Consider the following 24,501-nt stretch of genomic DNA (forward strand, 5'->3'; position numbering starts at 1 on the left):
GGCAGGTGATAATGGTTGGAAGAACTTCCTTTGGCTGATCTGTTCATATTCAGCTTATCATTGCTGGCTCCTACAAGCACATAGGCAAACAGCTGGGCCAGTAGACAAGATGGCACTAGCAAGTTATCTGCTGATTTGCCTGTCTCTGTCTCCCATCCCTCTGCAAGAGTTCTGGAATTACAGGTGTGTGCTACCACATCTGGCTTTTTAACTTGAGTGGCAGAGACCAAACTTCGGGCAGCAAGTTGTGAAGCAAACACTTTTACACACTGAGCCCTCTCCCCAGCCCTAAAACTTGTTTTGCAACAAAAGTCAAGAAATACTCTAGTTAGTGTCCATAAGGAAATGATCAGGCAGAGAGCTGGAATTAAAGTTCTCTTTTACAGTGGTGAGCCTTTCTGGCATTGTAAAGAACACAGATTTTTTTTTCCTTCCTTTTTCTTTTTTTAAGGAACTGAATTATTTGTGACTTCTGTCAGTGTTACTATTCTGTTGCTGCCACAAACCATGACCACGTCAGTGTGGGGCAGGGGTGATTTACTTTGGCTTACACTGTCATAGGGATTAAGACTCATCCTGGTAGAAGCAGCAACAGGAAGCTGGAACTCACTCGCTCAGCATGCATCTGCAAGAGCAGCTGAAAGTTTGTGAGGTCTTTTATTTCCAAAGGCCACCTCCAGTGATACACTTCCTCCCTCTAGCAAGGCTCCACCACCTATACCCCACCAAACAGCGCTGCCAACTGGGGATTCAAATCCCTGAGACTATAGGAGACATTCTCAATCAAAGCACAATACTCATAAGTATTATTCTGTTTTTCTGTGCAGAAGGCAATTTTCTATCGGTTCTTTTTTAAAGACGAGACCTTAGGTACAAATATTCTAACCAAGCAGAACACACGTCTTGATTTACAGTTTGCACCTAAAATGCCAGTGTACATAGTAGGTCCATTGCACGTAATAGCAAACTGGGCCTCTTCCTCAGCCGTGCACACCTCCTGCAGGAGGAGGACGAAGGCTATTAGCTCATTGCGGAAGCTCATTGCGGTTACAAACAAACGTATGCCTTCCAGATTTGCTCGAATTTTGTTGACAAAACTGCCAATCCTGAACACAGTTGTCCTAAGCATGGTGCTTTCTAACCATCGTGAAGCTATACTGCCGTTCTGCCAGCAGATGGCGCATCATCGGTAAGGGACGGTATGGGGGCGGGGCACAACACAAAAACAATTTTTCAAACCTGCTCTGAAAATATATAATGCATTTAATGGGAGAGGAAAATGATGTAATTATAATCTCAAAAAAATTAAAAAATATATATTTTTAAAACCTGCAATTAGTGTTAAGAATAAAATACAACCATTATTTGTAACAAGTCATTTCAAACAAACCAAATAAACCAAACAAACCAAATTTAAAAAGTCACATGAAAAATTCTAAGCAACTCATATGAACAAATACACAGTTAAGCACAAACTATTTCTTCTAGAGCTACTTAGTACAATGTTGAAGTAAATTGTCATTTAAAAAAAAATAGTACATTTGATGTCAAATGCCTTTAATCCCAGCACTCAAGGGGCAGAGGCAGGTGGATTCTGTGAGTTTGAAGCCATCTGGTCTGCAGAGCAAGCGCCAGGGTATAACTCTTTCTTCAAAAATATTTTGTCAGCTATGGCAAGATGAAAAACAGAAAGACAAATGCATAAAAACTCTAAGCAACCACAATCTGGAGGGGTAAAAAATCAGCCCATTATTGGAAGGGCAGCAGGAAGCGATAAGACCACCACCACTTGACAGGCTTCTAGGCTCCTAGAAGTGTGCCTCTGAAGAAACATGTGCATCCTCCTCAGTCCTCTTCCTCATCAGGCCACGCCAAGAAACTAGACTAACCCTAGGAATTTCACTCAGGGGAGGCTGACGCCTGGATCCTGCAGGAGGAGGGACTTGTCTGAGGGTAGGGAAAGGGATCGCTCACCGTTCTGACATCTTGCCTGACTGCCTTGAAAACAGACTTCCGCCAAGACAGTGAAGGGTCAGTGCTCAACGGACCCATCCCTCTGCCAGGAGGGCTTAGCTGTGCATGGCTTCTTATACCTAAACTTCACGTCAGACACCTGTTAAGGACCCAGGTTAGTGCATCCCCTTGTCCTATGTCCCAACACGGCCACATTGAATAAATCTTTTTCTACTTTTCACTATCAAGTCTGTCTTTAATTTGCTTTGAAGATGCATTACTAAACCTGCTTTGTTGGGCTGCTAGGGCACTAGCCTAATAGCTCCAGAACATAAAGTATGTATCAAGAATGAGCAGAAGAGGGCTGAGAAGGTGGCTCAGTGGTTAAGAGCCCTGACTGCTCTTCTAGAGGACCCAGGTTCAATTTCTGCAGTTCCCGTGGTAACTCACAGCCGTCTGCAACTCCAGTCCCAGGGATCTGACACCCTATTCTGGCTTCCACCGACACTGCATACATTTGGTGCACAAACATACATGCAAGCAAAACACCCATACACATTAAAAAAAAAACAAAACGGAAAAAAAATCCTCTAAAACATTTCCTCCCAATGGCTATTCCCTGGCATTCACCCCCTTGGCCAGGATCTCTGTGAGGTATGCTTAGTGGCCACCCTGTCAAGCTGTAGGTCTTAAATTGTACTGAGGATGGAACAGCCCCTCACTGCGCAACCCACTCTTGCCCAAGGGTCTGTGCACCACAGGGTTTGCAAAAGTCTTGAGCTCCAGGGGTCCTGTCAAGCTGTGGAGCAAGAAATCTTCCAGCACACAGTGGAAATAGTTAGGAGGGGACCCATGTAACAGCTGACAAGTGTAAGTCCAGCTCCACTGGCCTCTGTGGGCACTAGGAGCGCACACAATGCACAAGAATACAGGCACACAAAGCACCCATACTCTATTGACTGAAAAAACAAGGAGAGGCAAAGGGAACTGCTAAAATCTATAAACAGCTACAACAAAGGGAAGAGAAGATAGCAACATTGCACCACTAGGGGCAGATTAGGATGCCATGCCCGTTCAGCACCAGAGGCGAAAGTCAGATTGTATTCTTTGACCAGGAAAAAGACTCTGTCTTGCTTGGCCACAACAAAGCCCTGATAACATGACACTTCCTTTCACACGGCGTTTTCAATCTTTCTCTTTCTGTCCTGGAGCTGAGTATGTGAACCAGGCTTGAACTCACCCCTCCTGCCTCTGCCTTCCCAGTGCTGGAATTAAGGAAATTCTCCACCATGCCCCACAAGGTATTTTGAACATTGAAGGACACTTACAATGATTTGTTTCCCTTTTTGTTCCCAAAGAAATTTGAGACAGGGTCCATACAGTGGGATAGTCTTTCTGAACCCTGTGAATATGTGTTGTTCTCATTGGTTGATAAATAAAGTTGCTTTGTCCTATGGCATGGTAAGATAGATCCAGGTAGGAAATCCAAGCAGAGTAACAGGAGAAGAGGGCGGAGTTGAGGAGATGCCAACCAGCTGCCAAGGGAAACAAGACATGCTTGTTTTGAGGTAACAAGTCACGAACCACGTGGCAAAGCACAGATTAAGAAAAAAATGGGTTAATTTAAATGTAAGAGCTAGCTAATAATAAACCTGAGCCAATGGGTAAGTAATATTAACCTTCTGAGTGATTATTGGGAACTGGCAGCCGGGAGAGAAACCTCCAGCTACAGGTCCATCCTCAGTGGTCTCCATACCTGCTAAGGCCTGTCACCTGTCTAGCTACCTAACAATTTTGAATGTGTGTGTATGTTGTAAATGTTATCTGCCAAAACCTGAAGAGCAATGTTAGCCTTAGGGTCCTTGATCATTATGCCCAAAATTCATGTTTATAATCAGAAAATGTTCCTATGGCATATGTCATGAAAAGTTATACAACACTGATGTATACAGCATGCTATTAAATATTTTTTCCTTTGACTCCAGTCTGAGCTTTTTTCATGTAGAAAACTGTGATGCTGTGTCTTCTCTAGGTTCAGTATTTTTATTATTATTATTTATAGTTTTGGTGAGTTTTTTCTTCTTTTTTTTTTTTGGTTTTCAAGACAGTTTCTCAGTAGCCTTGGAGTCTGTCCTGGAACTAGCTCTTATAGGCCAGGCTGGCCTCAAATTCACAGAGATCCACTTGCCTCTGACTCCCTAGTGCTGGGATTAAAGGCATGACACACCACCGCCCTGCTTATTTTTAATTTATTCTAAGTGTCTTTCACATCATGTATCTTGATTCTGTTCATTCCCCATCCCTTTGCATCTGCCCTCCATCCCTGCACTCTCCCCCAATAAAATAAAACTCAAGAGAAAAAAGGAAAAAAATAAAATGGAAGGAATTAAAAATCTTGCCATGGAACCTGCAGTGTGACCCAACAAATCACACCATATACACTTTTGTCCATACAGCTCTATTTGCAACTGTTCATTGGTCTGCTTCGAGGCCCCTGGTCTCCACTACACAATCAATGCAGGACCCTCACTAAGACTCTTCCTGGACATTTCCATTGCTGCCCTGTGCTGTGGAGATCTGCAGCTTTGGGTCTGCGGGTCAGGCTCAAGCAGATCATAGATGAGGTGGGTATTGGGACACACCAAGTCGTACACTCTGTCTGGGCCTGGGCAGCTTTAGGGTTGGTCTGCCAGATGGGAAGTGGGGACAGCTCTCCCATTGCCAGAGTTTTGCCGCTGGCTCTGCCACATCTGCACTACAGTGTTGAATCTATAATGCTGCCCCAGCAAGGTGCCATGCCTGCTCTCCCGAGCGCTGCAGCTGGTGGGGGTCAGGGATGGCTCTCCCACTCCTATGACCACAGGGCCATCAGTCCCACCTGCCCCAGGTGTTGATTTAGGGGGAGGGTATCTCTCCCCAGTCCATGTTGCTATGTTGCAGATGGGGGGGGGGGGGGTTAGATTGAGCATGCTCCCATCCTCAGAGTTTGCTCACCTGTGCTCATCAACAGGATCATCTCTACTGTGCTGCCCAGGCCAAGTGCAGGGCTCACTTCCCCATGTGTGGCTGCTGATTGCGGGATCAGCTCCCCCACCATGTCAGCCTGCTCCCTTGCTCTCTCATCTCCAGATTTGCCTCTGTCCATAGGACCTGAACCATTCTGTCTGTCTGTCTGTCTGTCTCTCTCCCATAACACACCATGTCGTACCTCTGTCCATAGGACCTGAACCATTCTGTCTGTCTGTCTGTCTCTCTCCCATAACATACCATGTCATACCTCTGTCCATAGGACCTGAACCTGTCTGTCTGTCTGTCTCCCATAACACACCATGTCATACCTCTGTCCATAGGACCTGAACCATCCTGTCTGTCTCTCCCATAACACACCATGTCATACCTCTGTCCACTCTGATAGTGCCCAATAGCTGGAGCTACAAGGTATCAGGTAGGTCCATGTCTTCTCGGTGCCCAGGGTGGGCAGCCCCAGGCCTGCCCTTGGGTCTCCCCATCTCAAGTTGCTGTGACCCTGGGTGGGGCCAGGCTTCCACATCACAGGGAGATTATTATAGTACCCAGGTACTCTGCAAGAACAAGTGCTCTCGACCACTGAGTCATCTCTCCAGCCCAAGGAATGTTGACCTTTTCTTATTCCCTTACCCCTACCTCTTACGGCCTCATCTGCTGCATCTTTGAGCCTATCGCTCCTTAGTGTAGTAACTAAGTGCTATAACTACCTCAACAAGATTAATGGGTGGTATCTTTATCTGGATACTTTTACTTGGGGCATATCTTGTGAATTTCCTAGAAGATTTACTCTGACTTGACTTCCCAGTCTGTTCTGATAATAAGACTTCTCCATTAGTCCATAATCTATTTTTAAAAGGGGCACTAACCTCATTGTCAGCTCTTTCATATTACAATAAAAAGCACACATTCAACCCTGCAAAAGCCACCACCTCAGTACCTTCATTGATCCCTAAGCTAACGGCCCCTGTCTTTCCTAGACCTGCTGGTGAGGATGTGCTGGCGCTCTACCTGACAACCAGTTTTGTCTGTTGTGGATGGCTTGACAAACGGGAGCAGATATGGAAACTCCTCCCAGCTTCTGCCACTAGATCAGCCACAGCCTTTGCCATCATTCCTAAGCAACAAGCAGCAGTCAGACAGGTATCACCCCTATCTGTAGGAATTCTCTCAAGTGAGAAATGTTAGACAGGAGTTAGCTAGATGAAAGGAGTTAAGTGTAAGGCTCATGAGGAACCATTCCCCTATATATTTTTTTTTCTTTTGGTTTTTTGAGACAGGGTTTCTCTGTAGCTTTGGAGCCTATCCTGGAACTAGCTCTTGTAGACCAGGCTGGTCTCGAACTCACAGAGATCCGCCTGCCTCTGCCTCCCAAGTGCTGGGATTAAAATCATACACCACCACTGCCTGGCTTCCCCTATTTTTTATGCATAGAGCATAGTCTCCTCTCTGGTTGTATCCAGGGAGCATACATAGGGCATGCAGACTCCTCAGGATGTGCTCAAAAGTGACTGTCTTACTTAGGGTTTCTGTTGCTGTGAAGAGACACCATGACCACTGAAGGCGTAAGTCACAGACAATCCCACACCAGTTTGGAATTATGATTAATAGAATGGTTATTTATTCAAAGGGGAAAAAACTTACAGATTACCGTCCCAGACAACAGCCCCTCCGCGCGAACAGGAAAGGAGTCCAGGGGCCGGAAACGGAGCCGGAAGACAAAGAGAGAGTGGAGGACAGCCGCTGCTTTTTTTAAAGGGAGAGACCACGCCCCAATGGGCTGGTAACTCAGCGGCGATTGGCTGAAGGAGCTGAAGGAACTCCCACAGCATCTCCCCCTTTTGTTTAAGTAAGAGAGTTCTAAGCCTACTACGCAATTATATACAATAAGTACAAACCTACGAAATTATATACAATAAATACAAATATCCTATTCTAACTAGCTTAAGTCTTGTATAACAAATAACTTGGCCAAGTCATGAAAGGAAAGTAACTACATTTATATAATCTTCAATCCCATCGAAGATCTGAGAAGGGAAATAATGTTATCTGAGTAATTAGGAAGTGCAATCAAACAACTTCCAGAACATGTACCAAATCGCAGAGACAACTGGCTACCTGGACAAACACCCAAAGTCACATTTGCAGCGTTGAAGCAACCAACTTTGGCTAAGGCCTGATGTAACTAACATACCATTTTCAAAGGCAAGAAACTTCAAAACTATCTTACCCTGTCTTGGCAGGATATGACAGTCTTGTTTTATCCATTTACGGATATTCTGTAACTCTGTCAGTAGTTGAGGTATGAGCATTTTTTTACCCAAAGGCCAGTTCTGCCAAGAAGAAAGGCTCCAGGTGGAGTGTCTTTGGTGCTCAACATTCTCTCGGGCATAGATCAGTGTTGCCAGGAGTGATTGTGTCTCCCTACCACAGAACTCTGAATTAGATTAAAGGCCATTTTCTACAGCTCTTTGAAGAGGTTGAAGATTATCTATCTATACTGAATATAATCTCTATATATCTAAAGAACCTGATTAGTCTAATTATAAATGACAAACTTAGATGACTGTTGATCTATATAATTCTCAATATCTATCTAACTTAAAGACTGAGATAATAAACAAGTGTGCAATAAATGAGGACAATGAGACCTCCAAATATAAACAATGTGCAAGTATACATTGCAATATGGTAAATATATATCAATACATAAACAATATATAAGTATCTTAATCAGAGGTAGAAGTGTACAATGCAATATGGTAAATATACATATATCAATACAATATATATATACAAATACATAAAAATGTTTTAAACAGAGGTAGAAGCATGAAGCATGCATGCATAAAATAGTCAACATAATTTAACTTTGTATCAATATATAAGAATCGATACCAATATGTTTGTCTAAAAGCAATAACTCACAAGTACAAATCTATTTATCCCATAATCCAATTATCCCTCCTTTTTTTTTTTTTTTTTTTTTTAAGATTCCTGTGCTTATAAAATTCCTCCCCCAACCCTCAACCGTATACTAATTATAACCAACCCCTAAATGATGTCCCTAAACCCAAGGACAAACTTTATTGGGAGAGGGGACGTCGTTCTCTAGAATTACTTCCAGCTGTCATGGGGGCGACGTTCTTTCTGGGGGATCCTGTGAAAGTAAAATGATGGTTAAATTTCAAGATCAATGTCTTTTAAAATTGCAAATAGTCTCTGAGTATTTTGTGGAGGTCTGGCCAGAATGTTGTACAAGATGTGCACCATTTCAGCACGTTGGAACCGTCTTGTGCAGCTGGTACCCAAAACAGGTCTTGTAGTAGCGCTATCAGTATCATGACGTCATATCAACCAGGTGGAGTTGTTGTTATGGGGCCCCATCTTCTTCCTGGAAACTTCAAATGTCACTGTAGGAAAAACTCATTGTTCATTGTGGAAAACTTAAACATTAATTATATAGACATATACATGAATACCTATATTCAATGAGAGACATGATAGATATATTTAATGAAGGTATGATAGATATGAAGAAAAGTAAAGATGTTTTCTAAACTCATATTTCTTTCTGTCCCATATCATGGCTCTTGACATGAGACAGAAACTCCAGAAACTCTGGGTTTTTCTTTAAACAACAGGCTTGGAATTAGAGAGGGACTGAGCCAGAGTTCAACTCTAAAACCAGCTCTATAAATTTAGAAATATGATTTAGTATATGGTACTTACAGAACCTATTCAGTTTTCTTGATAGTCCCTATTGGGCCGTTATTTTCCATCTGTCAGTATTCAAATATCCAGGGTCCCTTGAACTTTTCAAAGATCAGTGTTTTCCTGTGGAGATAAGAACAGAACCCTGCCCCCATTCTATATGCTTTTCTTACCACCTGTATGGTTATCATCATTGTAGATGCTGTCATTTCTCCTTTCCAAGAGGTTTCTCCTCTTCAAATCGAACCTTTATTAATTTTGATGGTATCCACAATTTTTCTTCTCCTGTGGAAACAAGAGCAAAACCCCTTCCCCAACGTAGCACATCTCCTGGCTTCCATTGAGAGGTCAGCACGTCTTTGAAATAAACAGGTTGGTTTAGTTCAGAAGTTTTTTCCATTATCCAATGCCTCTCTGCTGCTGTTGTTCCTTTCTCATTAGCATTAAGAAAATTCAAGGTTAATAAAGCATTATGCAATCTATTTCTGGGGGTATCTTTCATCCCTTTCTGTTTGTTTAGCATATCCTTTATAGTACGATTTGATCTTTCTATAACTGCCTGACCTGTAGGATTATTTGGTATACCTGTAACGTGTTTTATATTATAATAAGCAAAGAAGCATTTCATTTTCTTAGATACATATGCTGGACCATTGTCTGTCTTTATTTGTGCAGGTATACCCATGATGGCCATAACTTCCAATAAATGTGTGATTACCGAATCAGCCTTTTCTGAGCTCAGGGCAGTTGCCCATTGAAAACCTGAATACGTGTCTATGGTGTGGTGTACATATTTTAATTTACCAAATTCCATAAAGTGGAACACATCCATCTGCCAGATTTCATTCCTTTGAGTACCCTTTGGGTTACTCCCTGCAGGCAATGGTGTTTGATTATAGAAAGAACAAGTAGGACATCTCTTTATAATGTCCTTAGCTTGTTGCCATGTAATGGAAAACTCTTTCTTTAAGCCTTTACTATTGACATGATGTTTTTTATGAAATTCTGAGGCCTGCAGAACGCTTCCAATCAATAATTGGTCAATTTCAGCGTTACCTTGTGCTAGAGGCCCAGGCAGACCGGTATGGGACCGGATGTGTGTTATGTACATTGGACAAAGCCTATTCCTAATTATGTCCTGTACCTCGATAAACAATGAAGTCAACTCTGTGTCATCTGGTATGAATTCAGCGGTTTCAATATGCAAGATAACTCTTTCTGCATATTGTGAATCTGTAACTATATTAAGAGGTTCTTTAAAATCCCTTAGCACCATAAGAATGGCATATAATTCTGCCTTCTGGACAGAATTATAAGGGCTTTGTTCCACCTTACTCAATTCTTCTGATTTATAACCTGCTTTCCCTGATTTATTTGCATCGGTATAAAATGTCCGAGCTCCAGTTATTGGAGCATCACGTACAATTCTAGGAAGAATCCAAGAAGTTCTCTTTATGAGGTTAAGTCTATCACTTTTGGGATAGTTGCTGCTAATTTCTCCCAAAAAATTAGCACAAGCTCTTTGCCATGGTTCATTATCTTCCCATAACTTTCTTATTTCCTCAGTAGTAAAAGGCACTATAATTTCTGCTGGGTCTATACCTGCTAGTTGACGAAGTCTCAGTTTACCTTTTATAATTAATTCTGAAACCTTTTCTACATAAGTTTTTAATTTTTTACTTGGTTTATGAGGTATAAATATCCACTCTAAAATAATATCTTCCCTCTGCATTAAAATCCCTGTAGGAGAAATTCTGGAAGGCAGTATGACTAGGATGGAACTAAGATTCGGGTTGACCCTATCCACATGTGCCTCCTGTAATTTTTCCTCAATCATTGTCAGTTCCTTTTCTGCTTCAACTGTCAATTTTCTGGGACTATTCAAATCCTTATCACCATCTAAGGTTTTGTTTAAATGAACTATTAGATCAGGTGTTATCCCAACAGCTGGTCGTAGACTGGAAATATCTCCTAACAATCTTTGGAAGTCATTAAGAGTCCGTAACCGGTCTCTCCTAATTTGTGCCTTTTGTGTTCGAATTTTCTCTAACCCTATTCTGTAGCCTAGGTAATTAATAGAATCTCCTCTTTGAATCTTTTCAGGGGCAATTTGTAATCCCCACCTAGGCAAAACTTTCTTTACTTCTTCAAACATACTTTCCAAAATATCTTTATTTGAATCAGATAATAAAATGTCATCCATGTAATGATAAATTATGGACTTGGGAAATTGCTTACGAATTATTTCCAGTGGCTTATTAACAAAATATTGACACAATGTGGGACTATTGAGCATCCCCTGTGGGAGGACAGTCCATTGATATCTCCTAGTAGGCTGAGAATTATTATAAGTAGGCACTGTGAAGGCAAATTTTTCTCTATCCTTTTTTTGCAAAGGTATAGTGAAAAAACAATCTTTCAAATCAATAACTATAAGAGGCCATCCTCTTGGTAATAGAGAAGGCAAAGGAATTCCAGATTGTAGCGGACCCATAGGCTGAATTACCTTGTTGACAGCTCTTAGATCTGTCACCATTCTCCATTTACCAGATTTCTTTTTTACAACAAACACAGGAGAATTCCAAGGGCTGGTTGATTCTTCAATATGGTTAGCATCTAGTTGCTCTTGTACCAGCTGTTCCAAAGCCTGTAACTTATCTTCAGCTAGAGGCCACTGCTTGATCCATATTGGCTTCTCAGTTAGCCATTTTAAAGGTAGGGCTGTTGGTACCTCTAAAGGTTTGCTATTGGCTGTGTGTTCTTGTACAGCCTGAATGGCTGGTGACCTTTTTCCATAATACCTCATTATATCCTTCCCAGAATTGTGAGTTCCTGGAACTACAGGAATGTTAATCTGGGTATTCCATTGCTGTAGCAGGTCACGGCCCCATAAATTTATTGCAATATTTGCTATATATGGCCTTAATCTTCCTATTTGCCCTTCAGGCCCTATGCATTCCACCCATCTTGTGCTTTGTTTTACACGAGATAGGGTTCCAATTCCCAGGAACTGAACATCTACCTCATGAAGAGGCCAATTCGGATGCCAGGATTCTGGAGTAATTATACTTACATCCGCACCTGTGTCTAATAAGCCTTCAATAAAAATGCCATTTATACAGACTCTTAGCTTTGGTCTTTGATCGTTAATATACGTTTGCCAAAATATACGTTTACTCTGTCCTCCTGAATTTTTTGACTCATTCTCCACATGTAATTCATCATTTAGACCAGTATTACTTTTTACGGCAGACATTGGAGTTTTTAATTTTCTTGGTGAGACACATTTTCGACTGTAACTGGGAATGACTGGGCCACTTTTGGCTTGGGGGCCTGCGAGAGGCCCCTCAAGGAGTTTCCCGATGGTATTGGGTTGCCTTGTCTGTCTGTTGTTGACCTGCATTCGTTGGACCAATGTCGGCCTTTACCGCATCTTCTGCATATACCTGAAGGCTGAGATCTCCTACTTTTGTCATTCCCAGAGGAGATATTATTCCTAGGATTTCTTTGCCTGCAATCCCTTTTCAGATGTCCTAATTTACCACAATTAAAACACCTGGTAGTTTGATGTCTCCTCATAGCTTTGGAAATCGCTTCTCCTACCCAGGATTCATCGTTATAGCTAAACATCTCAACATTCATTGTATGCTGTATCCATTCTTCCATTGGTGCTGATCTAGATCTTAAAGGCCCAATTATCTTTTTACATTCAGTATTTGCATTTTCAAAAGCTAGAGATTCAAGAAGTATTCGTCTAGCTTCTGGGTCTGTTACCCCTATGTCCAGAGCCTAAATTAATCTTTGCACAAAGTCAGTAAAGGGTTCTCTCTGTCCCTGCCTAACCCTGGTATATGATTCGACCCTTTTTGCTGGATCTTGTATTCTATTCAAAGCATTCAAGGCTGCTTTGTGACATAAGGACAGCACTTCTTCATCATAAAGAGCTTGGACCTGTGGATCAGCATATGCTCCTACACCAAGAATTTGATCTTGGGAAACCTCCACACCTTTTGCTCTTCCTTGCTGTTCCATATGTTTGGATTCTTCTCTGAAATAAATTCCAAACATCAAGGAAGGCCCATCATCTAAAACTGCAGACACTAGCTGAGAGAAATCATGGGGGGTAGCTCTGACATTAGAAGCCCAAGTCCTTATCATTTCCTTAACAAATGCAGAGTGCAAGCCAAAGTTAACGACAGCTTGCTTAATTTCTTTTAAATCATTCATTGCTATTGGTGTCCATCTAGCTTCTTTAACTCCCTTTGAGCCTTTGGAAGTTAACCCTTTGTCAGAATAAATTACAGGGTATGTTGTTAGGACCCTGGGTAAGCCAGTTCTAACAGCTGGTGGTGGCATTGTATCCTGTCCTTGTGCCTTCTTACTCTGTTCACCAGCTCCAATAGTTTCTTCAATCATTTCTAATCTTTTTATCATTGTATCCCTTAAATCCTGAATCTCCTGACCTACCCGTGTTTCTAGTAATTTCACTAAGGTATCAGTTTTTTGGTTCCCATTCTGGAGGTTCATTCTATCTGTTACCTTATCAAAACTTTGTGGTAACATCTGAACGTCAAATTCAACAGCCTGTACCCTTTCAGGTAACTTCCTAGTACCCTTGGACATGGAGTCAATTTTGTCTATCATAGTATCCACTTGTTCAGATAACCCCTGATTTTCAATAATTTTAATCCTTTCAACTAGTTGTTCAATATTAGTCCGTAAAAATCGTATCTTTCTTAATGATAAAATATTGAAAAGAAAACTGAAACCTAGCAATAAGTAAATTAATATATTCCCATAGTCATATAAACCTTGCATGACATAATCCATTGTATTAATAAAGAAAACAGTAAAATTGGCGTTGGAAACAAAAACTGCCATATTACCTCTTGTCTAGTTGGCGGCGCTGTTGCCAAGTTGCGACTAGAACCACTGCAAAGGTGACTTAAACAGGTCCTGTTTCAGTGTCTGCCTTAGTATTTGTTAAAAACTAGGAAATATAAGTTGCTCAAGAAAGAAAGTTGAATTAAATCAATTCCATACACGGAACCAGAAACCCAGAATCCAGGGGTAGAAAAGAGCAACCCGGAAGCCGCGTATGCCTCCACGTGACCGAGTCGTTCTGATTCACGCCACTAAAGCACCGCACTTACAAGGGAAATTTAAAAACAACTCAGAAAAGAGCAAACCAGGCAGGCAGAGACTGTCCCGAGCCTGTGGAGCTTGGGAGGCGTGGGGTTTAACTGAACTGCTGGCTCCACACACAGGGCACAGGCCGCAGCTGAGGGAGGTCTCGTGACTAGCCGAGCTGGTAGCAAGCAGTTGAGTGGGGGGGAAGGGGGGGTTCTACAACCAAACGTGGGGCGCCAGATGAAGGCGTAAGTCACAGACAATCCCACACCAGTTTGGAATTATGATTAATAGAATGGTTATTTATTCAAAGGGGAAAAAACTTACAGATTACCGTCCCAGACAACAGCCCCTCCGCGCGAACAGGAAAGGAGTCCAGGGGCCGGAAACGGAGCCGGAAGACAAAGAGAGAGTGGAGGACAGCCGCTGCTTTTTTTAAAGGGAGAGACCACGCCCCAATGGGCTGGTAACTCAGCGGCGATTGGCTGAAGGAGCTGAAGGAACTCCCACAGCAGACCACAGCAACTCTGATAAGAGAAACATGTTTAATTAGGGTAGCTTATATTCTCAGAAGTTTAGCTCATGATCATCATGGTGCCACATGGTAGCATGCAGGCAGACATGGTGCTGGCGATGAAAGCCCTACATTTTGATAGGCAGGCACTAGGAAGTGGTCTGTTACACTGGGTGGGATCTTGAGTGTAGGAGATCTCAAAGCCCACCCCCACAATGACACACTTCCTCCACCCCTACTTGAATGAGGCCTCACCTCCTAATAGTGCCACTTCCTTTGGGAACCATTTTCTTTCAAATCACCACAGTGACCAATCTTCATAACAAAAAAAAAAAAAAAGAAAGGAAGGAAGGAAGGAAGGAAGGAAGGAAGGAAGGAAGGAGAAAGAAAATGTGAAATTTGTGTTTCCTTAAGAAAAGCTGGACAAAACTATACATTTGTGTTTCTGCATCACTTAAACACCATGTCTGACCCCTGGATCCTGACTTAGGGTGCTGTGGTGATTTGAATGGGAACCCCCCCCCAGGCTCATGTGTTTAAATGCTCAGTCCCAGTTGGTAGAGTTATTTTGGAAAGATTTGGAGGTATGGCCTTGCTAGAGGAAGTATGTCACTAGGGCCATGCTTTGAGATCTAAAGAGACACACCTGACTCTCTGCCTCCTGATTGCAATTCAAGATGTGAGCTCTCAGCTGCTGCCCCAGCCCATCATGGACTCCAACCCTCTGAAGTTTACATCCAAAATAAATTCTTTCTCCTGTAAGTTGCCTGGATCGTAGTGTTTCATCACAGCAATAGAAAAGTGACCAATACAGCCGTCCTTACATGCCTTTGACTGTTTGAGGTAGGAGTGAAGGTCAGTGCACGGGAGAAACCCTAACTCTGGAATCGGACTGTAGCCTCAGGCAGGAATTGAGCAAGAATTCTAGCACAATTACTGCTGCCAAATGCCTTTCTGCCTTTTGAGCTGTAAAATTGCCACAAACCTGCACTTTTCTAGAACTCTAACCAGAGACCCACCTCCAGGGAGAGGACGGCCAAGCCGCTGGTGCAGCACTGGCCTCTTCGGCTTTCACTCAATAAGGTTTTCAGTTCATCCAGGGTAGCTCCGGAACCACGTCCCAGCAGACGAGAGAAAAGACTTCTTAGTGGACTTTTGAGGTTTGAGAGTCACTGCCAGGATATATGCAGCTGCTATGACAGCCAATGCTTGTGATCCCTCAAGGAGATCGCAGCCATGCTTGGGAAAGCCTTCCTTTCTCACCTGCTCTCTCTCGGGATTCATGCGTCATCCTTTGCTCTGTGTTGAGTCCTCGCGTAGCTCCAGGAGCTTGGACCTGACTCAGGATGGTAAGGAATGAAAGGAAAAAAAATGAACACAGACAGACACACAGAAAAGCTGGAATCAGGTGGTCTGGATTTTCTGATAAAACCAGACAACCCCGGAGGCTCAGTGTGTTACTTACATAGAGTTGAACAGAAAATAGGGTTATTGCATACAACCAAATAAGAAGCCAAGTCTAGCTAAGCTAAGGTGGGAGCAGAGCGGTCTCTGTGGGGGAGCAGCTGTAATCGAGAGGGAGAAAGCTACGGTGGGCATTTTCTGTACATGCTGTGAGCATCCCCACAAACATCAGCAAAAGCCTTTGCCATCCCTCTGAGCCTCATGGCGGGAGGAGGTGGGATGGGGGGACATTTTCCCATGAGTCTTGGTCATGCACATATCCACAGCACACGTTCTCTCAGGACTTCACTTGCTTGGGCCTTGAGGGTTTAAGAGAAAGATGCTTGGAAGTATAGGAGCCAAGAAAGCCTATATTCAAGGATCTTTTGTGGGGACTGGAGAGAGGGCTCCCAAGTAGAGCCTGCTCACTGCTCCTGCAGAGGACTCAGTCTTGGCTCCCAGCACCCACATGGAAACTCACAACCAGCTACACCTCCAGTTCCAGGGGATCCAAGGTCATCTTCTGACCTCCTCGGGAACCAGGGATGTACATGGTGCACATACATATGTGCAGGTAAAATACCTGTCCACATAGAATAAATAAATCTTTAAAATATACATATCTTTAGAAACTTTCAATCCCATAATGCTGGTTAGTCCTGAAATTCAGCACCAAGCCATAAATCTCTAGGTCCCTAAAACCTAGGGCAATGGTTCTCAACCTGTGGGTCACGACTCCTTTTGCAAGCCTCTCTCTCCACAACTATTCACATTACAGCTCCTAACAGTAGCGAAATCACAGTTATGAAGTGTCAATGAAGATGATTTTGTGGTTGGGGGCCATCCCAGCATGAAGAAGGTCGAGAACCACGAATCTAGGGGAAGTCCCCGGGCTCCTGACGATGGAGCTGTACCCCTGTCTCTTCAGCAATGACACTTGGAAAAAGAATTTTCTTTGTTCATCTGCACCTCACTGTGTCTTTTGGTTTGCTGAGGACAGGCTGTTAAGACCAGCTTATCAGAGGTGCCAGGAACCAGGCTCGCCCCCTAGTGGCTGTGTAAATGCAAAGTCAAGAATTACCAGACAGGTTGCTGGACATGTATGTGCCTTAGAAGGAAGGGTGTAGGCATCTATGGAAAAAAAAAAAAAGAAGAAGAAGAAGAAAAAGAAAAGAAAAGAAAAACCCTGGTTCCATCCCCAGAATCAGAGAACGTGGGCAAAGTGGCACACCTCAGGGCTCAGGGTCTCAGCACTTGGTAGGTAGGGGCAGGAGGATCAGGAAGCCAAAATCATCCGCAGCTACATAGACACCTATCTCGTTCAAGGCCAGGCTAGGCTCCATAGGGCCCCGTCATAAAAAAAGAATTGACTGAGGAATAAAAATGAACAACAGAGGCTCCTGATCTGAGCAAATTAAACATAATAAACCTTAAAAAAGTGAACAACGGGAAAAAAAATTCTTTAAAAAGAGAATTAACAGGAAAAAAATATTCTCTAAGTACTAAGGAATTGATAGTAGAGAACAGACTGGTACACTTATACTGTCAGAATGATTTATTAAGCTTCCAAATTTCAGGCCCGGGATACAAGAAGATTGCACCAAAAGCTCTTTGGTCGAGTACTAGGTCCATACAGAAAACTATGTCATCAAGTCTCCATGCCCACGATTTGCTACGAAATCAGCGTGTCCAATCTATCACTCCTAAAAACACAAAAGAAGACAGTGTTAGTCCAGACATGACTGTGGGGACTGGAAAGACTCGGAATGGTTAAAAAGCTGTTCTGCAGAGGACCTGGTTTGGATTCCCAGCACCCACATGGCATTCACACGGCTATAACCACAGTTCCAGGAAACCCAAAGACCTCTTCTAGTTCCCCATGGGACCCAGGGATACACATGGTACTGACATATATGTGGGAAAAACATCCACACATACCCAAATTAAATTATGCATGTATATGTGCACAACTATACCCAACTAATATTAAAAATAGTTCATCAATGATTGCACAGAAAAATATGCACGTGGAGCCAGTCCACCTTTCAAAGAAAGTGACTAACAGGGGTCGACCCTCACCCCCACCCCAGAGTAATCAGCCTCCCAAGAGATTCATCCCCCAAAACAAAGTCAGGAAGGGCTGGCAAGGCAAGAGACTTAGGAGTTGACCTACTTGAGTTTAAACAAATCACCCAAGCCGGGCAGTGGTGGCGCATGCTTTTAATCCCAGTACTTGAGAGGCAGAGGCAGGTGGATCTCTGTGAGTTTGAAGCCAGTCTGGTCTATGAAGCGAGTTCCAGGATACCCAGAGCTGTTACATACAGAGAAAGCCTGTCTCAAAAAACAAAAGGAATGGAGGGAGAGAGAGAGAGACAGAGAGACAGAGAGACAGAGAGACAGAGACAGAGACAGAGACAGAGAGAATCACCTGATCCCAGGCATCTGAACAAGCATCATCCGCATCCATTCCTTCCTATGCCCTCAGTGCGAGAGGCGTCCTGCCACTGTTACAGCATTTATCCATCCACTGAATGAGCTGTTTCCGTCATCAAAGCTGTTGGAGCCCTGGCTTCGTGTGATCAATAGCAGTGGGTAGATGCAACAGACCCGTGCCACCCCCCTAAGGCATACTTCCCGCCTGACAATGTAGGCACTGGTCTCAGCTTCTTTCTTTTTTTCACCCCACTGGGTTTTCAAAGAGCTCCATCACTTCAAGCTAAAAGTCAGGACAGGCTTGAGGTGGCCCAGGACTCCACCCACCCACTACAGTGAGCCTGCTGTGTCCATCCACTCCCTGCTCCTGGGTGGCAACAAGGCACTGGCCTGCTCCAAATGAAGAAGCAAACAAGCCCCAGCAGCCAGAGCCCTTGGTCTGAGGACTCCCAGGCACCACATTGTCAGTCCGAAGGCCTCAGAGTGGCCAGGCGGGCCTGATTCTCTCTAGTCTGCTCCTGGAGAGACCAGTGAACAGCTTAAACCACTGATTTGCTCTGCCTTCAGGGCTCTGCCCTGCCCTGGCTGCGCTGCAGCCTTTGCTGAGACATCCACCACAGAACACAATCTGAGGGAGGGTCCAGAAGGGCTAAGGAAAGCGAACAGAAATAGGCGCCGGCTCCATTGGGAGCCAAAGGCCTGAAACAGTGACTTTCATCAGGGTCTGAGAATTAAACTCATCTGAGTCCTTCCCAATAAATCAGAAGGATGGCTCTGAAGGATGGACCCCAGGGGCCTGTGTCCTGTAGAGAGAGAGTCATAGACCGTCATTCCTAATGGTGTCCTTCCACAGGAAGGGTCTTAACATGCTGGCACAGGTCTCTAGGTCCAGCTTCTGAGTAGGCATCCTTTCCCTCAAAGGATTTCCCTCCAGATCCTGGAGGTCACAGTTTCCAAAAATGCCTTCCAGAGAAACCCTCCAAAGATGGGACAGCTTCAAGCAATCTGGTGCTAGGCCATGTGTACCAGCAACAGGACTCAAGGGCAACTGCCAAGGGGCGCTCCTTTCCCCTCCCCTCAGAAGGACCTCCTAGGGCAACTTTGGTGAGAGTGTCCGACCCTATGAAGGTGGGGTCTCCACCAGGCCCTGGAGGACAGACTTTCAGAAAGACCTTCTTCTTGAAGGGACTTCAGGAGCGCAGTGTCCTCTAGGGACCTCATCTCAGGCCAGTGGTTATAGGAAAAGACCGGGGTAACGGGAGACTCACTAGCATGATGTTCCAGGAAATCCTTAGAGGGATGACAGGGATGATGGACACAGTCTCAGAAGGGCCAGCCAGGAGACACAGGAGGGTGCCCTGCAGGAGGAGTCTAGTAAAACTTTGGATTTCAGCAGACTATTGCTCTGGCCAGAAACCACAGCCCCGGGGCCTTAATGAGAACCTTTAATCTTCTCGAGGCACAAAAAGGCCGTTTTTATAACTCAGTCTGCCTATGGGAAAGCTCGGCTTCCACGGGTCACTGTGGAATCTTGAACAGGTCTTGTGAGGAGATTGTTCACGCTTGGTCAGTGTGACTGGGTCGCCCCAGAGTGTGGGATCCCACCACCTTGTCCTCAGCTTTCTTTTCTCCGTCTTTGACTGTTTTCTTGTGGTCTCCTTAGCGCTCTCATCCTGAGCAAGTGTCTGTACGTTTCCTCTGGGCACTCTGGGCTCTGACTTCAGACAGTTGTCTTTGGCGGACAGCTCTAAGGCCTGGGCCTTTTTCTTGTCCGGCAGACTTGCTCCTCCCCCAGGCACTGGGCCCAGTTCCCTCAGTTTTTTCTGGAGGAAAGCCTTTTCTCTCGAGAACTGGTACTGAGCCTCCCTTTCCTTAGCTCTCTTACCCTTTGCTTTCTCCCTCTTTGGTGCCTGTACTTCCTCCTCCTGGCTCCCCTCCAAACTCCACGAGGACAGCATTTCCTGCGCTGGTGGCCTTGATCTCAGGTGGATCTTTCTTCCCTCCAGGACATGCCCTTCAAGATTATCAGTTAGTTTGGGGTATAGGGACACCATTTGTAGGCCTCTCCTTGGTGATGCAATGCCATAGTTTAAGGTTAAGTCCTTCCACAAGTCCTGATAGCCCTGACCTCGTGGGTTTTGAGGTTTTTCTGCTTGATTATTGCCCTGATTAGGTAAGGCCACTGTCCTCCCTTTTCCCTGAGTCTCTATCGGTGCTGTGGCCTCAAGATTTTTCTCTGTCCACGCCTCCTTTGGATTTGGAAGGGAGCTTCTTCTGGTTCCTAACTCCACGCATTTAGTGAAGCCGCTTTGTAACATCTCGGTGATGAGAGATGAGAAAAAGCCCTCAGTGGCCCTGTCCCAACACTCGGCAGCAGAGCTTGCATGGTGGGGGTGATGATGTTCTCCTTTCCTTGGTTTCTGGGAAAGGGGAAATGACTCTGTTTGGCTTGCCCACAGACCACCCAAGCTTCTACTCTTGGATTGGGACCTCCGGAGGTTTTTCACTTCCTGAACAAGATGTGTCCCAGTGCTTGGCCAAATCGTAGGGCTGCTCCACCTTTGGGTACTTTCAGTCTCGTCCAGTCTCCTGTGTGAGCCAAGCTCTTGGCCCTTCATTTTCCCTGTCACACTCCTGGGGACAAGGGCTTTGTCCCTGATCGATCCCGCACTATCTCTCGACAAGATCTCTCGGCCCAGATCTGTCTACAAGATAAATAAACTTCCAAGTTCACCAGCCTCTGCCGCCAGCATTCCGCTGTTGCCCTGGGTTTGGAGAAAGTGAACTCTCTGTACTCACAACTTTAGCTACCCTGCCTGTCTATGATGCAATGGGCGGGGCTAGAGGAAAGGTGGCTGTGACCTGGGCTGACCTTCATAATCAGGGAAGCCTTGGGCCCTGTGTCTGCTGGTGTGGGCACAGACGTGGTGTGGCCAGGCGAGAAGTGAGCTCTGCCAGGCAGATCACTGGGTGTGAACGAGTTCTCTGGGGAGTCACGGGAGGGTTGGCCTGGCCTGACTTGTTAGGGCTGCCAACACAGAGGCTTTGACCCTGAGAAGGATCAGAAGACCCTGAATGTAAAAGGGCTTGTCACACAAGTCTGAAAACCTGAGTTAGTTCTCAGGAGCTCTCAGAGGTAGGTGAAAACCAACACTTGGAAGTTGTTTGCCCTTTAATCTCTGTGCTCCTGGATTCTCATAGTCCCCACCCTATAGTATTTTGGGTTTTTTGTTTTGGGTTTTTGGTTTTTCGAGACAGGGTTTCTCTGTAGCTTTGGAGTCTGTCCTGGAACTAGCTCTTATAGACCAGGCTATTTTGGTGCCATCTGATGGCCAGCATTGTGTCTCTGCGTGCTCTGAGCCACTCGCTTTTCCAGAGCTATTGTTGAACTGTCAGACCATTTGAATGACGGGCTCTAAGCTATCTGGGTTTCTTCCCTGACAGGGAAGGTTTTTCGGCATCAGCTCAATCATTGGGGGCTAAACCAACTGAGACAAAAGAACAAGAGTGTTAAGTAGATTTCTGGTGTGGTTAATGTAACCACCAAATATAGAGTCTTAGTCTGGCAGTGGTGGCACACGCTTTTAAACCCAGCATTCAGAAGGCAGAGGCAGAAGGCTCTTTGTGAGTTCGAGGCCACCTGGTCTAAAGAGCGAGTTCCAGGACAGGCAAAGCTACATAGTGAGACCCTGTCCCAAGACAAAAACAAATGAAAATGTCCTCTTTTTACATTGTTCTACCTTTTAAACCACAGCTGTCAGAATCAACCATTGCAACTCCCACTGAGCAGCAGCCAGGCTGAAAGAGCCACAGCCTGAGGGAATTCTGTTCCTTCAGGCACCGACTCTCAAAACTCAGAAGAGAACCTATCTAAATCTCCGTCCCTCTAAAGAACTGATTCAAAGGCTGAGGTGGAATCCTGCTCCCCAGAGGGGCTGAAGAGCAAGCGGCTCACCTAGCTCACCTCCTCTCCCTCCTTGCATCTCTCCAGAGCCCTCCTGCTTCTCCTCACCCTACTTTAAAACCCTTCCCCACCTGACTTCTCCCTACAACACTCTGTCCGCCTCCTGACCGCAGGCGGATTTTATTTAATCAGACACATCTCTGCATCAGTAAATCAATGTTCTAGCGCAGAAGCAAAAGTAGCACACCTCAGAATCATGTTCTCCAACACAGAACTATGGAGTCTGGGCCTGGAAAGAGGGTTAGGACTGGGGCTCAGGGGTCGAGACTGCTCTCTCTGACATGGCAACTAGTTGCCACGTTAACCTAGAGTTGGTTTCCTCCAGAAATGGATGAGTCTGACATTCAGATGTTAATTCTAGAAACTGAGGCTGACAAAGCCAACCTTTTTGTAGGATTTCCAAGAGAGATAACTGAACCTGAAGTCGAAATGGTCCATAATGTGCTTTGATCCGATTCTCAAAAATCCTGTATACTGTCAAAATGTCAATTTCAAGTTTAATTCTAGGACTCTTCTGTATGGAGATGAGGCAGGCAAGCACCGTTACATCAGGACTGACGGGGGCAACACGGAAAGAGAGAGGAGACCAGGCTGTGCAGAGGAGATGGCCCTTTCCTGGGACGGTGAAGGGCAGTGGGCTCTCGGCGGGAGTGGCTCAAGAGTTATAGGACAGAAAAACTTTGGGGGTGGAAGATGCCATCTGCAGGTCTGCTCCCTGTGGTCTCAAAGTGGTAAACACCAAGGGGGTTACTATGTTGATCTTTTGCCTGAAGCCTCCTGGATTCTACAAGCCCAGGGTGTTGCCTCGAGTCAACTTTTGTGCCCAGGGTTTCTCAGCCCTCCTGAGGTTTTGGGGCTACTAGCCGTTTGAATATAATAATTATCTTAGCAACCTGGGACTGCACTTGCCGAGGGATAGAGATTTCATCCCTCGTGGAAAAGAAAGGTTTATCAGCCTGCTAGCAACCCAGGCGCCACAGCCAACACTAACTGCGCTGGACCCTGCACTAAACTGGGCAACCGTTTCTCCTCTTAGCATCTTCTAGACAAATGGCAACTGTGTGCAATGGGCTGATCCAGCCTAGACTGGTTTCGGGTGGATGCACAATAAAGCAAATTGTGTCCTCTTAAGTGACCAGTTCTGGAGATTCCCTTGCCTGTGATGATATTCCTGGGCACAATTTTCATGTACATGGCAAATTATGGAACTGAATCTTTCAACCAAAATAGAACTTAACTCGAGGCCCCTTTAGCAACTGCATTAGTGAGCGTTCTCTAGAGTCACAGAACTTATGGAGTGAATCTCTCACGCTTATATATATAAGGGAATTTATTGGAATGGTTTGCAGACTGCAACCCAGCAATGGCTAGCTGTGAATGGAAAGTCAAGAATCAAGAGTTGCTCCGTCCCATGAGGCTGGGGTCTCAGCTGGTCTCCTGGACTGGATGGAATCCTGAAGAAGTAGGCTCCGATGCCAGAGAAGGACTGGACGTGATGACAGGTGAGGCCAGCAGGCAGAGAATGAATTTCCCCTCTTCCTTCTTTCATGTCCATTCCAGGATGTTGGCCCACATTAAAGGTGTGCCTTCCAACCTCAAGATCTGGATCAAAGGCATGTTCATGTCTTCTTGTTTCAATGTCTGGATCACAAGTAAGCCCTTCATTTCTGGATTATCGTTCATTCCAGATATAGTCAAGTTGACAACCAGGAATAGCCATCAGAGAAACCAAACTTCTCTGGAACCCCATACAAGGAGGCTGCAAGTGACCAAAGAGGCCAAAAGGAGGTGTGGGACCCCCTGAGCTGCAGATCCAGGTACTGAGGACCACTAGGCACGGGTATTGAGAACTAAACTCAGGTCCTCTGAAAGAACATCAGGTGCCCTTAACTCCGAGTCATCTCTCCAGCTCTCCCCGCCCCCACATTACTCTTGATAGTGTGTTAGTCTCTAATCAGCACTATCACTTTGCTCTGAATAAAGTACTTGTGCTACATTGTGATCTCCATGTGCTTATTTCAATGCTTTGAAGAAGACACAGGGAACCGGGGATAGCCCACGTAAGTTAGACCCTGAAAAGTGGTAACTCTTGTCTTCCTCTCTCTCTCTCTCTCTCTCTCTCTCTCTCTCTCTCTCTCTCTCGTGCATGCGCGTGCGCTCTTGCTCTCGCTTAGTCTTTTTGCCAAACAAGTCATCATATGAGAAAATACATTTTTCCTATTCTCCTGCCAAAAGTTTCCTTCAGTACTTTCTGATCATTTTTCATTCTGGTTCCTATATAAATCTATTTTATTACATTTATTTATGCAGTTCTGTGAATGTGTGT

General features: G+C 44.7%; 2 protein-coding genes and 1 long non-coding RNA gene across 7 annotated transcripts in view; 1 reads left to right on the forward strand and 2 right to left on the reverse strand.

The window, feature by feature from the left end:
• LOC125400427 (uncharacterized) overlaps positions 1–24,177 on the forward strand; it is a 41,849-nt gene extending 17,672 nt beyond the window's left edge. Inside the window, exons 2-4 of one of the 5 annotated variants that reach the window (XR_015000921.2) lie at positions 4,410–4,577; positions 21,966–23,677; positions 23,864–24,177. Coding sequence is in view for 1 of the 5 variants with exons in the window: in XM_085686558.2 (XP_085542684.2) it covers positions 22,683–22,843 (161 nt within the window). In the remaining 4 variants the exon portion in view is untranslated. Of the gene's footprint in view, positions 1–4,409; positions 4,578–20,945; positions 21,348–21,965 lie in introns of those variants that run through there. The other 4 variants (XR_015000918.2, XR_015000919.2, XR_007231944.3 and 1 more) reach the window with 4 other exon arrangements.
• LOC148122683 (uncharacterized) overlaps positions 1–24,501 on the reverse strand; it is a 411,935-nt gene that overhangs the window by 136,191 nt on the left and 251,243 nt on the right. The gene's annotated exons all lie outside the window — the stretch shown is intronic.
• LOC125400426 (uncharacterized) lies at positions 17,322–21,014 on the reverse strand. The gene is made up of 2 exons (XM_048434484.3): positions 19,480–21,014; positions 17,322–17,481 (listed from the first exon to the last, which is right to left on the reverse strand). The coding sequence occupies exon 1, from the start codon at positions 20,827–20,829 to the stop codon at positions 19,657–19,659; it is 1,173 nt and encodes a 390-aa protein (XP_048290441.3). The 5' UTR covers positions 20,830–21,014; the 3' UTR covers positions 17,322–17,481; positions 19,480–19,656.

The sequence above is a fragment of the Myodes glareolus genome, chromosome 3 (genome assembly GCF_982192425.1).
Source record: "Myodes glareolus chromosome 3, mMyoGla1.1, whole genome shotgun sequence".
Taxonomy (NCBI): domain Eukaryota; kingdom Metazoa; phylum Chordata; class Mammalia; order Rodentia; family Cricetidae; genus Myodes; species Myodes glareolus.

Excerpts from the sequence above, each read along its gene's own strand:
- LOC125400426 (XM_048434484.3), bottom strand. The coding sequence starts at position 20,829 with ATGAAGGGCCAAGAGCTTGGCTCACACAGGAGACTGGACGAGACTGAA.